Source organism: Trichechus manatus, unplaced genomic scaffold, assembly GCF_000243295.1.
Source record: "Trichechus manatus latirostris isolate Lorelei unplaced genomic scaffold, TriManLat1.0 scaffold00168, whole genome shotgun sequence".
Lineage (NCBI taxonomy): Eukaryota > Metazoa > Chordata > Mammalia > Sirenia > Trichechidae > Trichechus > Trichechus manatus.
In genome coordinates, this window is record NW_004444104.1 from 1,416,394 (window position 1) to 1,432,821 (window position 16,428).

Sequence of the window (16,428 nt, forward strand, 5' to 3'; positions counted from 1 at the left end):
CTCTTAATGGGAGTGAACAATTGCATTCTGGGATTAACTTCACTTTTGTTCTCTTAAATGTAAACTTGCTATTTCTACATGAATGCTTTTAGCAATTATTTCTCAGTGTCCTGAAAAATGTCATCAGTAGGTATTCCAAAAAAGGGGATGGCCCTATAGTCAATTTGGGGAATATTGGGTTGCATATGCAATGTTAAACTGTTTTCTGACTGCAGGAATTCTAATGTGCACAATGAGCAAAGCTTAGGTGGCGTTTCCCAAACATACTTATCGACAGAACCGTTTTCATTTCAAGGAACACTAAGGAACTGTTCCTAAGAAGCATTCTGCAAGACCCAGTTGGCGATATGCTGGCTCATAAGTTTATATTATTATTTTAGTTCTATTTATAATACATTCTCAAAAACAAAGTTAGGATGTTTACAGGTGGGCGTTTCTTTTGATTGACTTTTATCTGGAATGCAAAACTGCACACTTATTTTTTCTTTTCATCTCAAAAAAGTTTTATTATTTAAAACCCAAAAAAATCCATTGCTGTCAAGTTGATACCAACTCATAATGACCCTGCAGGACAGAGTAGAACTGCCCCCATTAGATTCCCAAGGCTGTAATACTTAACAGAAGCAGACTGCCACATCTTTCTCCTAGGGAGTGGCTGGTGGGCTCAAACTATCGACTTTTAGGTTAGCAGCTGAGTACTTAATCCCGTGCCACCAGGGTGCCTTTTAATTTATATACTTACATTTATTCAACAGAGCACCTGCTAAGTGCTAGTGACTGTTTTGAGCACTGGGCATACAGAAAAATCCACTGTATCTCAGAGAGGCTGGTAGGTCTTCACCCTGGGCTTTGTTGCTACTAGCTCTTCTCAGACCCCTTATTCTGCATTCAAGAGATGTTTCTCGAGTTTGTCCTTGACAATTTTTCTCTTCCAACAATATTTTAAATCATTCTATTGTATTTTTAGTTTCTGTGCATTGCTTTCTTGTTCAGCCTATTTCCTTTTTATCTTATCCCGTTGTCATTATTTCTGCTTGTTCTTTATGACTTTTGGTTTCATAGATACTGTGTATTCTTAAATCTCAGAACACCAAAGAGCTTTCTAAAATATTCCTTAGCTCTTATTAAAAAGAATTTTCAAAGTTATAATTTTCCAGCATCTTCAAGGTGATGTATCTCTCCCTCTTGTGAAGAACGTCTGCATGTAAGCTCTATATAGACTTCCATTTCTGTTTATTCATCCTCAGGGTTTGTCACTGTATATACACCTGGATGCTGATTAAAGTACCTTCTCAGATTTACCTCTAACAGAAGGCAGGCTAATGTAAATTCCTTGGAGTCCGTTTCCCAGAGTGGAGCTGGCATCTGTGTAGCACCTGTCTGCTGGAGTAGGAGCTTTCCTGGCCTCATGGCCTAGCTCAGACCCTGGGACTCAGTAGGGTGGGATCCAGAAACTGCTCAGCTTCCTCCCTGGGCCTGGCATCAGGGCTCTTTCTGTTGCCAGCACCCCTCAAGCCCTGCACCCTCCGGCCCATTTTACCTTTGAGTACAGAGAAGCCACTGCCAGTCTTGCCCTACTTCCTGCTGGAGTATTTTTTGTGAGTTGCAGTTTCCAAGTGTTGACAGACTGAGAAATTCAAATGGGAGGAGCTGGAAAAGGGGTAAATCAGAGTACTCTGGCTAACGTAAAAGTATCACCTTGGTGGCCTGCCAGCTGCTCTGCATTCCGGTAGGTTCTGAACTGAGGTTTCTAAACGTGAGCAGGAGGTGGGAAAGGGAGAAGGGTCACTCCCCCTGCATTCAGGCAAACCAGGCACAGGTTCTCCATCCATTCTCATTGGTTTCCTGGCTTGTAGACATTGTTCCTTATTCTGTTCATAGGTTGAAAGTCTGACCTACTTTTGGGGAATGTTAATCTTTCCTTTCTCCATCATCATTGGTCATTTAGTGAGAAATGGGAAGAGGGTGCTAGCAAAAGCCAATTTAAATGGAAAGTTTATAATTCTTGACTTTAATGGTGAGAAAAAAAAAAACAACTGAATAATTTCTAATATGACAAACCATGATACAATATGTAATACTGTAAATCAGATGGGTTCTGGATAAATACAGACCTAACCTGAATCCTAGGTTCCTTATTTAATACATGCTTCACAATGGTGCATCACTTACTAATTGCACACTTATACTCAAGCCATAAAAGTATGAGTTCAACCCCTTCTCTGTCCCGGGTCCATATGTGCGTGCTCCCTGAACACTGAGGGAAAAACAACCAGACTACTACGAGTACTTTGGAAATGCTTGGTTTCTCGGTTGCTGTAACTGACTATTCAAAGTACAGTTTCAAAGCCTAGTATAGTGATCTTAAGAAATGTCAATTATTCAAAAGAACTACATGTGTAGGCTCTCTGAAGATTGCTTTAAACTAAGTCTAAAACTGAAGTAGTTTTCTTTTAATTAAGTCTCTAATTTAACCAATTAGAGACCAATGGGCAGGGGGAAAGCTCAGTGAGAGTGGTTGTAGTGAGTGACAACATTCCAAAACTGAGGCATTTGACATGACTGAAACCTCTGAGTTGTGAGCCAGACTCACTCCATCTTGTCTAACTTAAAGTTTAGACTCCATGTAGGTTCTGAAATGCAGTTTCTGCCATATAATACAGCTTGCCTTCTGTAAATTTCCACCATTGCCCTTTGATCTAGAAATAAGTAGCTCTACAGAGAAAAAAATGTGATTTTGCTTGCCTAAATACTAGGATGATATAAAAGAAGATGTGCTGTGGTTAGAAATGGCTGATGTCAAGAGAAGATAATTTTTTTTTAGCGCATTCTAAGAAATACCTGGCTACAGTGTGGTCAGCTACTTACACCTACTTTGTGTGTATCAGCCCATTAAATGCTTGTTCAATCGTTACTGACTTCTTTTGTGGTTTTTGCTTTTATAAACCTCTGTAAATGACCAGCTCCTGGGAGCATTGTGTGAAGAGTTTCTTAACTCTTTGCCTGTCCAATTTGCAAATTGTCTTTTATTCCTCAATAAAATTCTTTGCTTTAACATAGTTTATAAAGAAAATGTTTTATATTCTACTTTGGTGAGTAGCCTCTGGGGTTCTAAAAGCCATCTAAGATACTCCACTGGTCTCAACCCTTTGGGAGCAAGAGAGAATAAAGAAAACTAAAGATACAAGGGAAAGATTAGTCCAAAGGACTAATGGGCCACAACTACCATGGCCTCTACCAGACTGAGTCCAGTACAATTAGATGGTGCCTGGCTACCACCGACTGCTCTGACAGGGATCACAATAGAGGGTCCCGGACAGAGCTGGAGAAAAATGTAGAACAAAATTCTAACTCACAAAAAAAGACTAGACTTACTAGCCTGACAGAGACTGGAGAAACCCTGAGAGTATGGCCCCCAGACACCCTTTTAGGTCAGTAATGAAGTCGCTCCTGAGGTTCACCCTTCATCCAAAGATTAGACAGGCCCACAAAATAAGACTAAAGGGGCACACCAGCCCAGGGGCAAGGACTAAAAGGCAGGAGGGGACAGGAAAACTGGTAATAGGGAACCCAAAGTCCACAAGGGAGAGTGTTGGCATGTCGTGGGGCTGTTAACTAATGTCATAAAACAATATGTGTAATAACTGTTTAATGAGAAGCTAGTTGGTTCTGTAAATCTTCATCTAAAGTACAATTTAAAAAAATTCTTCGCTTTTACTTTAAGCAGGCTCAGTGATTTTTGCTCTTTGACAGCAGGAAGGACATGCTCACACTCTACATGTCACAACTCCATGTTCAGGTGCAGTTTTCATTAGCTCATTCAGTAGATTTCCAGATGTTCACAAATTTGCCCAAAGCCAGCATAATCAAAACAAATTATTTACTTCAAGTTCTATTAGTTTAGGGTTTTTCAAACTTTATTACAGAAGTGAATACTGAAATCAGAAACAAGTTTTCACAGCTGTGGCATTCACAACAAAGTTGGTATCTACATGACCTTGATTTAAAATATTCACAGTGCTTCCATTATTCAGAATCCATGAAGAATGTTTCAAAGTCCAGATCCAAGTCGGAAACAAGGGCACTTACATAGTCATCGATGGATGGACACTTCTGAAGCATACCTGCAAGCAAAGAGAGGTCAGCCAGCACACTCCCTGGTAGATAGTGAAGAAGGGCACAGAGACAAGTCAAATATACACACATGAGGAGACCATTCTGGCTTTGTCAAACTAGAGCTTAGCTCTATAACCTGACTATGAAAACATTTCATAAAGTCATGGGCAATGTGTGGGCCCTGAAGCTAATTATGATTTTAATGTATTTTTACTATCTAATCAACAGTTAGGTCAGAGAGTTAGGCCCAAATATGCTTTAATTTTTGCAGATATTATTATAAACTTGGAGAGATTTTAGAAGACTTGAATTTTTTAGTTATCTTTGGGGATGCATCACAGTTTTTTAAAGTTTAATTTTTTTAAAATCAAATTTTATCATGAAGTTCTAGATACTTCAGTCAGTCAAGTATTAATTCCTTTGCAGAAATCTTGTACCAGAATCAAGTTAGTTGCATTCCTCTAGATTTTCCTGTCTTGGAGAACTCCTAGCTTTACAACTTACTAGCTGTGTAATGTGAAGTTACTTAAAATCTCTGGAAATGAAATTTCCTTACCTAATAGATAATGTTGCTGTAAAGATAAAACAAAAAGGCATAGGGAAAGCAATTAGGCACAGTGTCTAGCATATATTAAGAATTCAGTAAAAAGGTGAATTTAATTATCTCCTTCTTCATTCCAAAAGAAGCCAAAGACAAAGATTCAAGCTATCAACCTTGTTGCCTCAATCAATATTACTGGCAGCTAATGATAACTCAAAGAAGCCCTGGTGGTGTAACGGTTAATTACTGTGCTGCTAACTGAAAGGCTGGTGGTTCAAACCCACCAGCAGCTCTGCAGAAGAAAAGACCTGGAGATCTGCTCCCATAAAGACTGCTGCCTAGGAAGCCCAACGGGGCAGCTCTACTCTGTTCTATAGGGTGGCTGTGAGTCGGAATCAACTTGACGACACACAACAACAACTCAAGAGTTGAACATGGCTACGTACGCTGCATTTAATTTTGGGGATGGATCACGTAAAGCTCCTTCTAACATGAGCCATTAAGAGCATCCCAGAGTCCTGTATTCTCCTCTAAATCTTTAATGCAACTCAGTAAGCACATATGGAGTATTTGCTGTACGTAGGATCAGGCCAGGTGCTTAGCGCACAGAGACGATAGGCTAATCACTATATGAGGATGAGGAGGACACAACCAGAAAGGTGCACTGTATTGAACTGGGTACCCATATGGGGAAAAAAATAACCTTGACCACGACACCTCCTACCACACATGAAAAGTAATTTGAGATGTATCAAAGACTTAATTGCAAAAGCTAAAACAACAAAGTGTCTAAAAGAAAACACAGACTATCTTTTTTACTTTGAGGCAGGCAAAGGTTTCTTAGGCCACAGAAAGCACTAACCATAAAAGAAAAAAATGATATATTAAATTTCATCAAAATTAAAAATGTCCACGCTCTAAAGACACTATTAAGAAAATGAATAGGTAAATGACAGAGTGGGAGAAAATATTCACACAACCAATATAAAACTGGTATCTGGAATATATAAAGAACTCCTTCAACTCATCATTAAAAGATTTAAAAAAAAATTAATAGACAAAAGATTTGAGCAGATCGTTCACGAAAGACATCCAAATAAACACACACGAATAATAAGCACTGTAAAGATGCTGAACATCATCAATCATCAGGAAAATGAAAGTTAAAACCAAACAAAATACCATCATTGTACACCTACCAGAATGGGTATGATTAAAAAGGCTGACAACACTAAATGCTGTCAAGGCTGTGGACAACCTGAATTATCATACATTTGTGGTGACAAGGTAAAATGATACAATCACTTAGGAAAAAAAGATCTAGCAGTTTCTTATAAAACTAAACACACACCTACCCTTTGAACTAGCAATTTCACTCCTAGGTATTTATCTAAGAGATATGAAAGTGTATGTCCACAAAAAAATACTGTGCAAAATGCTCTCTTCTTAATAGCCCCAAAATGGAAACAGCCCAGGTTTCCATCAACTGGATATTCATACAATGAACAGAATGGCATATTCATACAATGGAATACCACTCAGCAATAAAAATGAAGGAACTACTGATAAATGCAACAACATAGAATCAAAAACCAAACCTGTTGCTGTCTAGTAGATTCCAACTCAAAGTGACCCTATAGGACTGAGTAGAACTGCCCCACAGGGTTTCGAAAGAGTGGCTGGTGGATTCGAACTGCCGACCTTTCAGTTAGCAGCCAGGCTCTTAACCACTGCGCCACCAGAGCTCTAAAAACATTAGGCAGAATGAAAGAAGCCTTACACAAAGGAGTACATACCGTTTGATTTCATTTCTATGAAGCTCAAAAAGGGACCAAGCTAATCTATGGTGAAAGTAATCAGAATAATCGTTGCATTTAGGAGTAGAGACGGGACTCTACTGAGAAGGGGCATGAAAGAACTTCCTGGTGTGATGGTAAAGCTCTATATCCACAGTGATTTTTGCTATAAAAGAGTATACATATGACAAAATTCATCGGATGGTACATTTAAGATTTGTGCATGTCACTGTATGTAACTTTTACCTAAAAAAAGTAAATAAATATCAAACTTTGGTTATTGATATGCATGCTAAAGTGTCTAGGGATAAAGTGTACTAAAGTTTGCACCTTACTTTGAAATATATCAAAATACATGATGGATTGATGGGTAGATGGAGGTATGGAAGATGGAGATGTGATAAAGCAAATATAGCAAAGTGTTAACTGTAGAATCTAAATAGCAAGTGTATGAGTGTTCACACTATTCATTCAACTTTTCTGAAGGTTAGAAATTTTCCAACATAAAATGCTTGGGAGGGCACAGGGAGAAAGAGTAAATTCCATGGAGAGATTTAGAAAGCTTTGTGGAGGAGATGGGATTGGAATAAAAACTTGAAAGATGGGTAGGATTTATGTCTAAATTAAGGCCCTTTTGGTGGAGGGGACAACCTAACAAAGGCACAGAGGTGAGAAACTGAAAATTGTATGTAGACCACCAGCATGGCTAGACTAAGGGTGGAGGAGACTCTGGTAGAGCGATAACGTAAGACTCCAAGCGACCAGAAGAACAGGAAGGATGAACTGAGATGGGCACACAGGAAGAGCAGGTTTGTCAAGTTCGAGGGGCACGGGGATGGTCTGCACACAGATGTCCAGACCTCAGTGGAAGGGGGCAGGACTGGAGGCCTAAATGTTGCAGTCACTCACACAAGGAGGAGCACAGTGTGAGAAACAGTCTGGTTTACATGGTGGACGTCAGAACAGTATATCCCAACAGAGGCTTTCAAGCCACTAATTAGACCTGGGGTAGTTAAGAACAATAAGAATACTGTAATATTTTCAACTGCAGACCAAAACATTTTCATCCTCATTCAAATTCAAATTCTAATATCTCCATCTTAGGAAACACCTGGGAAATAAGGAACAGTTACTGGAAGAGGAATTTCATTGCTTTGTCTTCACTTGCTAAATATATATATATATTTAAATTTTAAACAGTAAAATAATCTCTAAGAATGAGAGAGGGCCTCTCCTCTGGTCCGTGTTGCTGATGACAGAAATGCTGGGTACACATTTCACATTGTACCTTCTAGGTAACCGAAGTCAGGTACCATAGACTTAATACAGAGAACATTTTGCAGTAAAAATATTTAAATATGGCTTTCCCTGGAAGGTACTAACATATTTCAGCATTTTCTTCCTTTTAATATTTGAAATATTTCTATAATTAAGTGACTGGTCATTTATAATAAAATGACTAGAACTGTATGTATTTAGAGCCAACCCTTGCAGCTATGTGTGGCTTCTGTTCCTTTGAAGTGGCTCGCTTTCACTCAACAGACTGCCAGGATAAATATGACCTTCCTGCACCTTCTCGACAGTCACACCTAACCTGCATGTATCCTTCTCCAGTTTCCACTTCTAAACCCTTCTTGCGCTTCCAAGAATGGGAACCACGGTAACTAGAGAAAAAAAGAAAAAAAAAAAAAATACGCACGCACGCACGGCATTTTTAAATAAAATCTGGTCAGAGCTAAATGGCTTGTTTGGTAATTTTGTATGTCATGTGATTTCTAAAGATGAAAGTTCAAAAGAAGGAAAACAGGACCCTAAGGGATAAGGGAGAGTTAAATGGGGCAAGAATTCTCCTGGTACACTGTTATGGCATCCTCACTTTAATTAAAGTGTTTTGCAAGTGTCAACACGACCTAACCTCTACTTAGGGAGTTAAAAGAAAAACCCAATGTTTTCAGGCAGTTTCACAAATAAGACAACTGAAGTTGGCTTTTACATATGTGTTTAGTCAAAAAAAAATTCCAAGAATTCTTTGATTTTTTTTAAAGCTGACTTCAGATCTTCATTTTAACAGGGTGACAATCAGACTTGCAATTCCTTAGGAGCCTCTGGGAACAAGGCTGGAGCTGTTAAATTCATAAGTGGGTGTGGCTTACACACATACTTCATTGTGGAAATCATCTAAAATTGGGTGGCGGTGGGGAGGATAGATGGATGGATTTTTCCAAAAGAATGAAAAGAAAGGAACAAACAAAAACTTTACAACTGAAATGAGGAAACTGTCAATAGCAATGTAAGAAAGACAAAATTGCATTAGGGTCTACATTGCACATTATTAGTTCATAAAAAGGAAAATGGGCAGTTGAGTTTTACCCATTCATCCTACTCAGAGCGATAGAGAATATATAATGAGTAGTTGAAGAATGATGCTTTTATTTATTTTCCTCATTTTTACCTGAGAGACAAATAGGCAAATAAAAGATGGTACAAGCCAGAACATTTTTCTTCTCAATTGTGCTCCTCAAACTGGCATGTTTCATAACCTTGAAGCACTAGGGCAATTATTCTAGGCCTGACTAAAATAAATTATGGTATCAAAAGGATGCCAGGACGGACTCTGCAAGCAGGAAGGTTTCCATGCTGTACTGTGCGTCATCGTCTCTGCTGGCTGCTGTCACAGAGCTGGATGCAAGTGAAGACGGAGATGACGTGTTTGAGGACCCGACCCACAGACCACCATCTAGAAAGTGCTTACCAGAGAGACTGCAGTCAACAGCAACAACAGAATGGTAACGACAGCTGTTTGTTGAGCATGTACTATGTGCCAGAGACTGTGCAGAGAGTATAATTCACTTGATCATAAAACAAACCCAAGAGAAGCCTATCTGACAAACAAGAAAATGAAGGCAAAGAGAGGGCCCACGACTCTTAGATGATGGCGCGAGCTTTTGAAGCCTGACAGTCTGCTCCCAGAGCCCATGCTCACAAAGCACTATATTGTCTCATGTCCAATTTTGTAAAATAACGTACATTCTAAAAAGGCTTGTATTTCCGTATCAAATCCTTGATGTGACAAAATACAAATGTGTAGAGAAATCCTGAAAAAGAAAGCCTCATTGCTTCCTAATGCCGCCCATGTCCACATGTACTGGATGTATTAGTTGTACCGTTTTTCGGCAATTCGCACCTCACAAGCAGGTACAACTACATAACGCTCGCTCTGGCTGGAGATGAGGACAGAGATGCTGGGCACAGTCTCTGCTGGGTGGGCAGTGAGCTGGTTTTGAAGAGTGTGATGGGGACACACACTACTGTGTTGGACGAAGAGCCACTTCCCAGCAGGGCACGGTCTCACTCACAACACGTGGCTGCTAGAGCTCTTCTTTAGGCTTCACACTGGGAGAAAAAGTGCCTAGAAGCTTTGCACTTGGGATGTTTTCTGGGTGGCCTCCAGGTATCTGGTCGCCCTGGCAAACAAACAACCCTTGCGTCCTTACAGGGCTCCTAACTCTGCATATTTCTATGTTTTCACCAAGAAAAATTCTTCCTGTCTCAGGATGAGTCCAGCACATGCACAAAGCGGCAAGTGTTTCGTGACTTCAGAGCTCACACCCTGTTGTTTTGTAAAATGTAATATCTAACCAGACCTTCCTTTAAATAGCAACATAGCATGGCAGGAACTTTTTAACCCCAAGTGCCCTTCTGGATGTACAACTAAGACAAGGACTTGAAAATGCCCTAAGCTAACCTTACATCACAGAGATGAAATCTTGTTGTGGTCTCCCTTCCTAAGTGCCCAGGGTGACATGGCTCGTGTATCATTTAATTGAGGGAGCACAGGGGATTATCTAGGCAGCTAAAAACCATCAAAAGTATTTTGAGCCTTGGGAGAGAAGTGGAATAGTTACATCTCCTCTTTGAGTCTATTTCAAATATTGCTTAACACCAATCGAGGGTGCCCCAAAATAAAATTGTGATTGCGTTTGATCAGTCCAGATCAAAGTTTTAACAGCGAAAGGCAAAGAAGAATGAAGTAGCTATAAAGAGAGCTTTTGTAAGGGGGTTTCCATTTATTCATTCATTTATTCTCTCCATCTGTACCTGAGTGCGTAAGGTGAACTTAAGGCAGACAAAAAAAAAATCACGTTATGTATCAGGAAGGTGCTAGATGTAAAAGTCACTGAGAATCTGTCTTACAGAAATGAATCACCTAGAATTTCTAAAAGTGTGGTTCCCATACCAGTATCATTGGTAACACTTAGGAACTTGTTAAAATCAAATGCCTTGTTCCCACCCCAGGTTTTCTGAATCAGAAACTCTGCGGGTGGGATCAGCAATCTGTCTTCACGCTAACGTGAGAACCACTGACCAGCTGGGCCTGAGGAAACAATTAAACCAGAAAATGAGATGTTGTTTCTCTTGCCACAATTCAGGAAGTGCTAAGGGCTTCAAAGGGTGCTCCCACCTGCATTGTGCCCAGCGAGTTACAGCCGAGGTGCTCTCCCTGGCATCTAACAATAGAAGGTCTGAAGGTGGTTGGAGCAGATTCACAGTGGCACCAGGCTCCTGAGGAGATCACACATCGGCTCGTTTTATTCCTGCCCCTTCTGAGCCATTTTTAGTTCTCTCTTCCACTCTGTGACCTCTTCCATATCATTCCAAACAATTCCTTCTCTGCTTTGCTAATCCAGAGTTGGTTCTAGTTCTTTCAAGAAGATTCCCAGCTGACAAAAAGATCACCTCACAAGTTATTAAAAGGGTATTAATGATGTTTGGGGGATACTGATATCTTTGTTTGATTAAGGGTCAACTTTCTAGATCCAGAGAGGGGACTAGAACCTTGTGCTTTTTTAATTAAATGACTACGTTTTTCCTCAGACTTATAAAGTCTGGGTGACATACACATAAGCTTTATTATCAGATTTCTTCTCCCTGAGTTCAGTGGGGGAAAGAGGGAACATTCTTGGCCAAAGAGGGTTCCAGTGTCTCACTGCCTCACAGCCCTGGACAGGGTGTGGTGGGGGTGTGATGAAGGGATGGGAAGGAGCATGGTAGGAGGCACAGGATGGGGGGGTCTGTCTCCATCGTTTGTGGGTCCTCTCAAAATGAGTTCTTTCCTTTGGAGTTAGGGAAGGAAGCACCCTTCTGTTAGCAGGTTTCAAACACGCAATGGAAGTTGCATGGACTGAGTGCTTGTCCAAGGCTGCCAAGAGAAATGAGGCCTGGTCCTCCATATTTGGGGGTAGGTGGATGTAGTCCTGACTCCTGTCAGGACTGGACAGGCCTTCAGAGGCCAAGATGGCCAAGAACAAATATCTTATCAGTTCTTTTAAAAGCAGTGCTAAAAACTAATCATAAGCTTACATTTCAAACATAGCACTGGTACTTGGTTTGAATTAATTAAGTTACATCAGCCAGGTTTACACTGAAGGCCCACAGATAGTAATTTATTTAGAAAACAGTCTGGTCAATCAGGAAAGACCCTCAGCTCAAAAAAGGAGCTGTCCTAGGGACTCCCAGATGACAGCCCAGCTATGAAAACACAGCAGAGTAACTACCATGCGTTCCAGAAACAGCCTCTGGGGCATTTTCAGGTTAGAATCTGGGGCTGAATGGAACATTATCTGGTTCAGCATATAACTTAAAACTCCAGTCTAAAGCTTCTCTTCAGACTACACAAAAGCTTTCTTTTGAAGGGTTGCCAAGGAGGAACAGAGAAGAAAGATAAATTCTTCCTTTCCTAAGCAAAACTTTAAATGCCTCTAAAAGAAGGCAATATATTCTGACGCTTACCGCAAAGGCTTTGTGAGTGACAGCCCTGGGTTAGACAACTTAACTTCCTGAAGCCTCATTTCTGCTAGAAGCAATTTGAGTACACGTAAAAATTTAGAGTTGTATAAAAATTACTTGATGTTCATAAAGTTGGCATAAAGACATCTACTCTGCAGACTATTGTAAGGATTAAATAAGACAGTACACTTAGCACACTGAAATGCTCAGTAACTGGTAACATTAACAATCAGACCCAAAGGTTTATGAAAAGCTATTTCCCAGGTCAAAAGTTGAAGGATGAGATGTGGGGCCAAGATGGTGGAGTAGTCAGATGCTTCCAGTGGTCCCTCTTACAACAAAGACCGAAAAAACAAGTGAATCGATTACATATGAATCTAGGAACCCTGAACATCAAAGGCAAAGTTGAGGAATTGGATTGAGTAGCAGGGGGAGGAAGAGATGGTTCAGAAGCAGCGAGGAGTTACCAGACCTGACCCGGCAGGAGCTACAGCACTACAGGTCAGATCAGCTTGTAGTGCACGATGAGGCAAGCAGCGGCGCTCGGGAGGTGGTTTCCACATCGGGAGAGAACCAGTGGCAGAGGGTCTGCTCAGCCATCCAGAACCAAGGAGAAGTAGCCCTCAAATGGCGAAAGATAAGTACTTGAGTCTGGCCTACCGTGTGGATCAAAAACACCCCCTTATGGGAAAAACCTGTCTCCCATTTACTTCCCTGCTTCCTGCTCTGCACTGGGTCTGGACGGCTTCAGCGATGGCCGAGTCCCCTGGGCCGGAAGTAGGGCCCGTTTTGCGCCCTGAGCCATTCTCCCAGCCTTGGAGAGGGAACAAATTAACAAACAGGGGAAAAAATAATCTGCCGGCTCCCCTAAGCCAGGAACTTAGGGTAGGCAAAGCTCCTTTGCCTAGGCACAGACATAAGGGGTCCACAGACTCTGAGTGCCTTTCCTCCTGCAGAGACTTGTGTGGCCCATTTCAACAGACTAGGCCCTCATTCATTACCCAGTACAACAGGGTATATACCTGAAGTCCAGCTTGAACTGCTTCAGCTGTGAAGTGGCAGGTTCCTGACATCTGACACTGCTCTGCCCATTAAGCAGGGTATTCACCTACCCACATCAGGGGCCTGAGAACTTGTGGCTCCAACCACGCCACCTAGCTACCTATGATGGGCCAAAGAATAAGTGGTGTCCCCAGTCCTTACAGGCAACAGCACTGGGTGCTCATAGTCTGGCTGCAAAACCCACCTACCTACACGCTCTAGGGAACAGAGACATGCTTTCCTCCCAGACACTCGGAGGTGGCCGTCGGCCCCCTGCCTTGCTCAGCATGTGACCCCCTGCTGCAGCCTCTGCCTACACCAATCACCCATGCCTGTCTAGCACTGTAGGTGAGAGCCTGCATCACATACTTGGTGGCCAACTACCTGGACACCTGAGCTGAACCCACACAGGAGGAGTGGGCAGACTTCTGGGCTCACATACTTAGTGACAGGTCTGGCCACCTGGTGGCAGGACGCTGGGGCTTTAGGGGCGCCGGTGATCAGGCTAGCTCACACGAGCAGCATATCAAAACAAAACAAGAATCTAGCACACAGTACGCAAACTAAACTAAATAAATATAATAACTTACTAATGGCTTGGAGACAACAGTCAATATCAAATCACATAAAGAAGCAGACCACGATGGCTTCAGCAAGCTCCCAAAATCATCAAGAAATTTTCCAGAAGAGGAAAATTTCTTGGAATTACCGGAGGCAGAATTCAAAAGATATACAGAACTGTTCAAAATATCAGGAAAGAGATCATGCAAAAGGCAGAACACGCCATAGAGGAACTTAAGAAGATTAAAGAAGAGCATAATGACAAATTTAACAGGCTGCAAGAATCCACAGAGAGATAGCAATCAGAAATGCAGAAGATTAACAATAAAATTTCAGAATTAGACAACTCAGCAGAAAGTCATAGGAGCAGAACTGTGGCAATGAAGTCAGAATTAGTGAGACTGAAGATACAGGCACCTGACACCAACTTATTTGAGGAAAAATAAGATAACCGGATTTTAAAAAATGAAGAAACCCCAAGAATTATGTGGGATTCTATCAAGAGGAATAACTTGTGAGTGACTGGAGTACCAGAAAGGGGGTGGGGGTGGGTTTAAAAAAATACAGAGAGAATTGTTGAAGATTTGTTGGCAGAAAACTTTCCTGATATTGTGAAAGATGAGAAGACGTTCATCGAACCCCACATAAGGTAGATCCCAAAAGAAAGTCACCAAGACATATTATAATCAAACTTGCCAAAACCAAAGATGAAGAGAGAATTTTAAGAGCAGTTAGGGATAAAAGAAAAGTCATCTAAAAGGAGAGTCAATAAGACTAATCTCGGACTACTCAGCAGAAACCATGCAGGCAAGAAGGCAATTGGATGACATATATAAAGCCTTGAAGGAAAAAAGTTGCCAGCCAAGAATTATATATCCAGCCAAACTCTCTCAAATATGATGGTGAAATTAGGGCATTTCCAGATAAACAGAAGTTTAGGGAACTGCAAAAAACAAACCAAAATTACAAGAAATACTAAAGGGAGTCCTCCGGTTAGAAGATCAGTAACATCTGATAATAAGCCAAGACTAGAACACAGGACAGAGCAACTGGGTATCGACCCAGATAGCGAAGTCACAAAAATAAATCAAAGCTAAAACACTGAAAATAGGGAAACAGATGTCAATATGTAAAAGATGACAACATTAAAACAAAAAAGAGGGACTAAAAAATGTAGACATATATTTTTCATATGGAGAGGAAGTTGAGGCAATATAAAGAAAGAAAGAAAAGACTGGTTTAAACTTAGAAAAATAGGGGTAAATATTAAGGTTACCACAAAGGAAACTAACAATCCTACACATCAAAATAAAAAACAAGAAAAATATAAACTTGGGAAATACAAAATCAACAACAATGAAAAAGATGAAAAGAAAATACATAAAGAAAAACAAGTAAGCACGGAAAATTAAGTAGAATAAAGAATGGTCAAAAACACACAAAAGAAGACATCAAAACGACAGCACTAAACTCCTACCTGTCAATAATTACATTGAATGTAAATGGACTAAATGCACCAATAAAGAGACAAAGAGTGGCGGAATGGATAAAAAAACACGATCTGTCTATACAGTGCCTACAAGAGACACACCTTAGACTTAAAGACACAAACTAAAACTCAAGTGACTGAAAAAAATATACCAAGCAAACAACACACAAAAAAGGGCAGCAGTGGCAATATTCATCTCTGACAAAATAGACTTTAAAGTAAAATCCACCACAAAAGGATAAGGAAGGACACTATATAATGATTAAAGGGTCAATACACCAGGAAGACATAACTATAATAAATATTTATGCACCCAACTTCAGGGCTACAAAATACATAAAACAAACTCTAACAACACTGAAAAGAGAGACAGACAGCTCCACAACAGTAGTAGGAGATTTCAACATACCACTGTCGGTGAAGGACAGAACATCCAGAAATAAGTTCAACAAAGACATGGAAAATCTAAAAGCTACAATCAACCAACATGATCTCATGGACAAACACTGAACACTGCACCCAACAGCAGCCAAGTACACTTTCTCTTCCAATGCACAAGGAACACTCTCCAGAAAAGACCACATATTAGGCCATAAAGCAAGCCTTAACAGAATTCAAAGCACTGAAATATTACAAAGCATCTTTTCTGACCATAAAGCCATAAAAGTAGAAATCAACAACAGAAAAAGTAAGGAAAAAAAATCAAACACATGAAAACTGAACAACATCTTGCTCAAAAACTACTGGGTTATAGAAGAAATTAAGGATGGAATAAAGAAATTTCACAGAAACAAATGAGAACGAAAACACATCCTACCAGAACCTTTGGGACACAGCAAAAGCAGTGCTCAGAGGTCAGTTGATAGCAATAAATGCACACATCCAAAGAGAAGAAAGAGCCAAAATTGAAACATTAACCCTACAACTCAAACAAGCAGAAAGAGAACAGCAAAAGAAGTCCTCCAGTGCCAGAAGAAAGAAAATAATAAGAATTAGAGCAGAATTAAATGAAATATAGAATAGAAAAACAATTGAAAGAGTTAACAAGACCAAAAGCTGGTTCTTTGAAAAGATCAACAAAATCAATAAACCACGGG

The 16,428-nt window shown here is 40.4% G+C and overlaps 1 protein-coding gene across 1 annotated transcript in view; it reads right to left on the reverse strand.

Annotated features, from left to right (window-relative positions):
- Positions 1-3,863: 3,863 nt before the first annotated feature.
- MIPEP (mitochondrial intermediate peptidase) overlaps positions 3,864-16,428 on the reverse strand; it is a 216,772-nt gene continuing 204,207 nt past the window's right edge. The window contains exon 20 of the mRNA XM_004386578.1: positions 3,864-4,124. Within this exon, the coding sequence (XP_004386635.1) occupies positions 4,027-4,124 (98 nt within the window). The 3' untranslated portion in view covers positions 3,864-4,026. The remainder of the gene's footprint in view (positions 4,125-16,428) is intronic.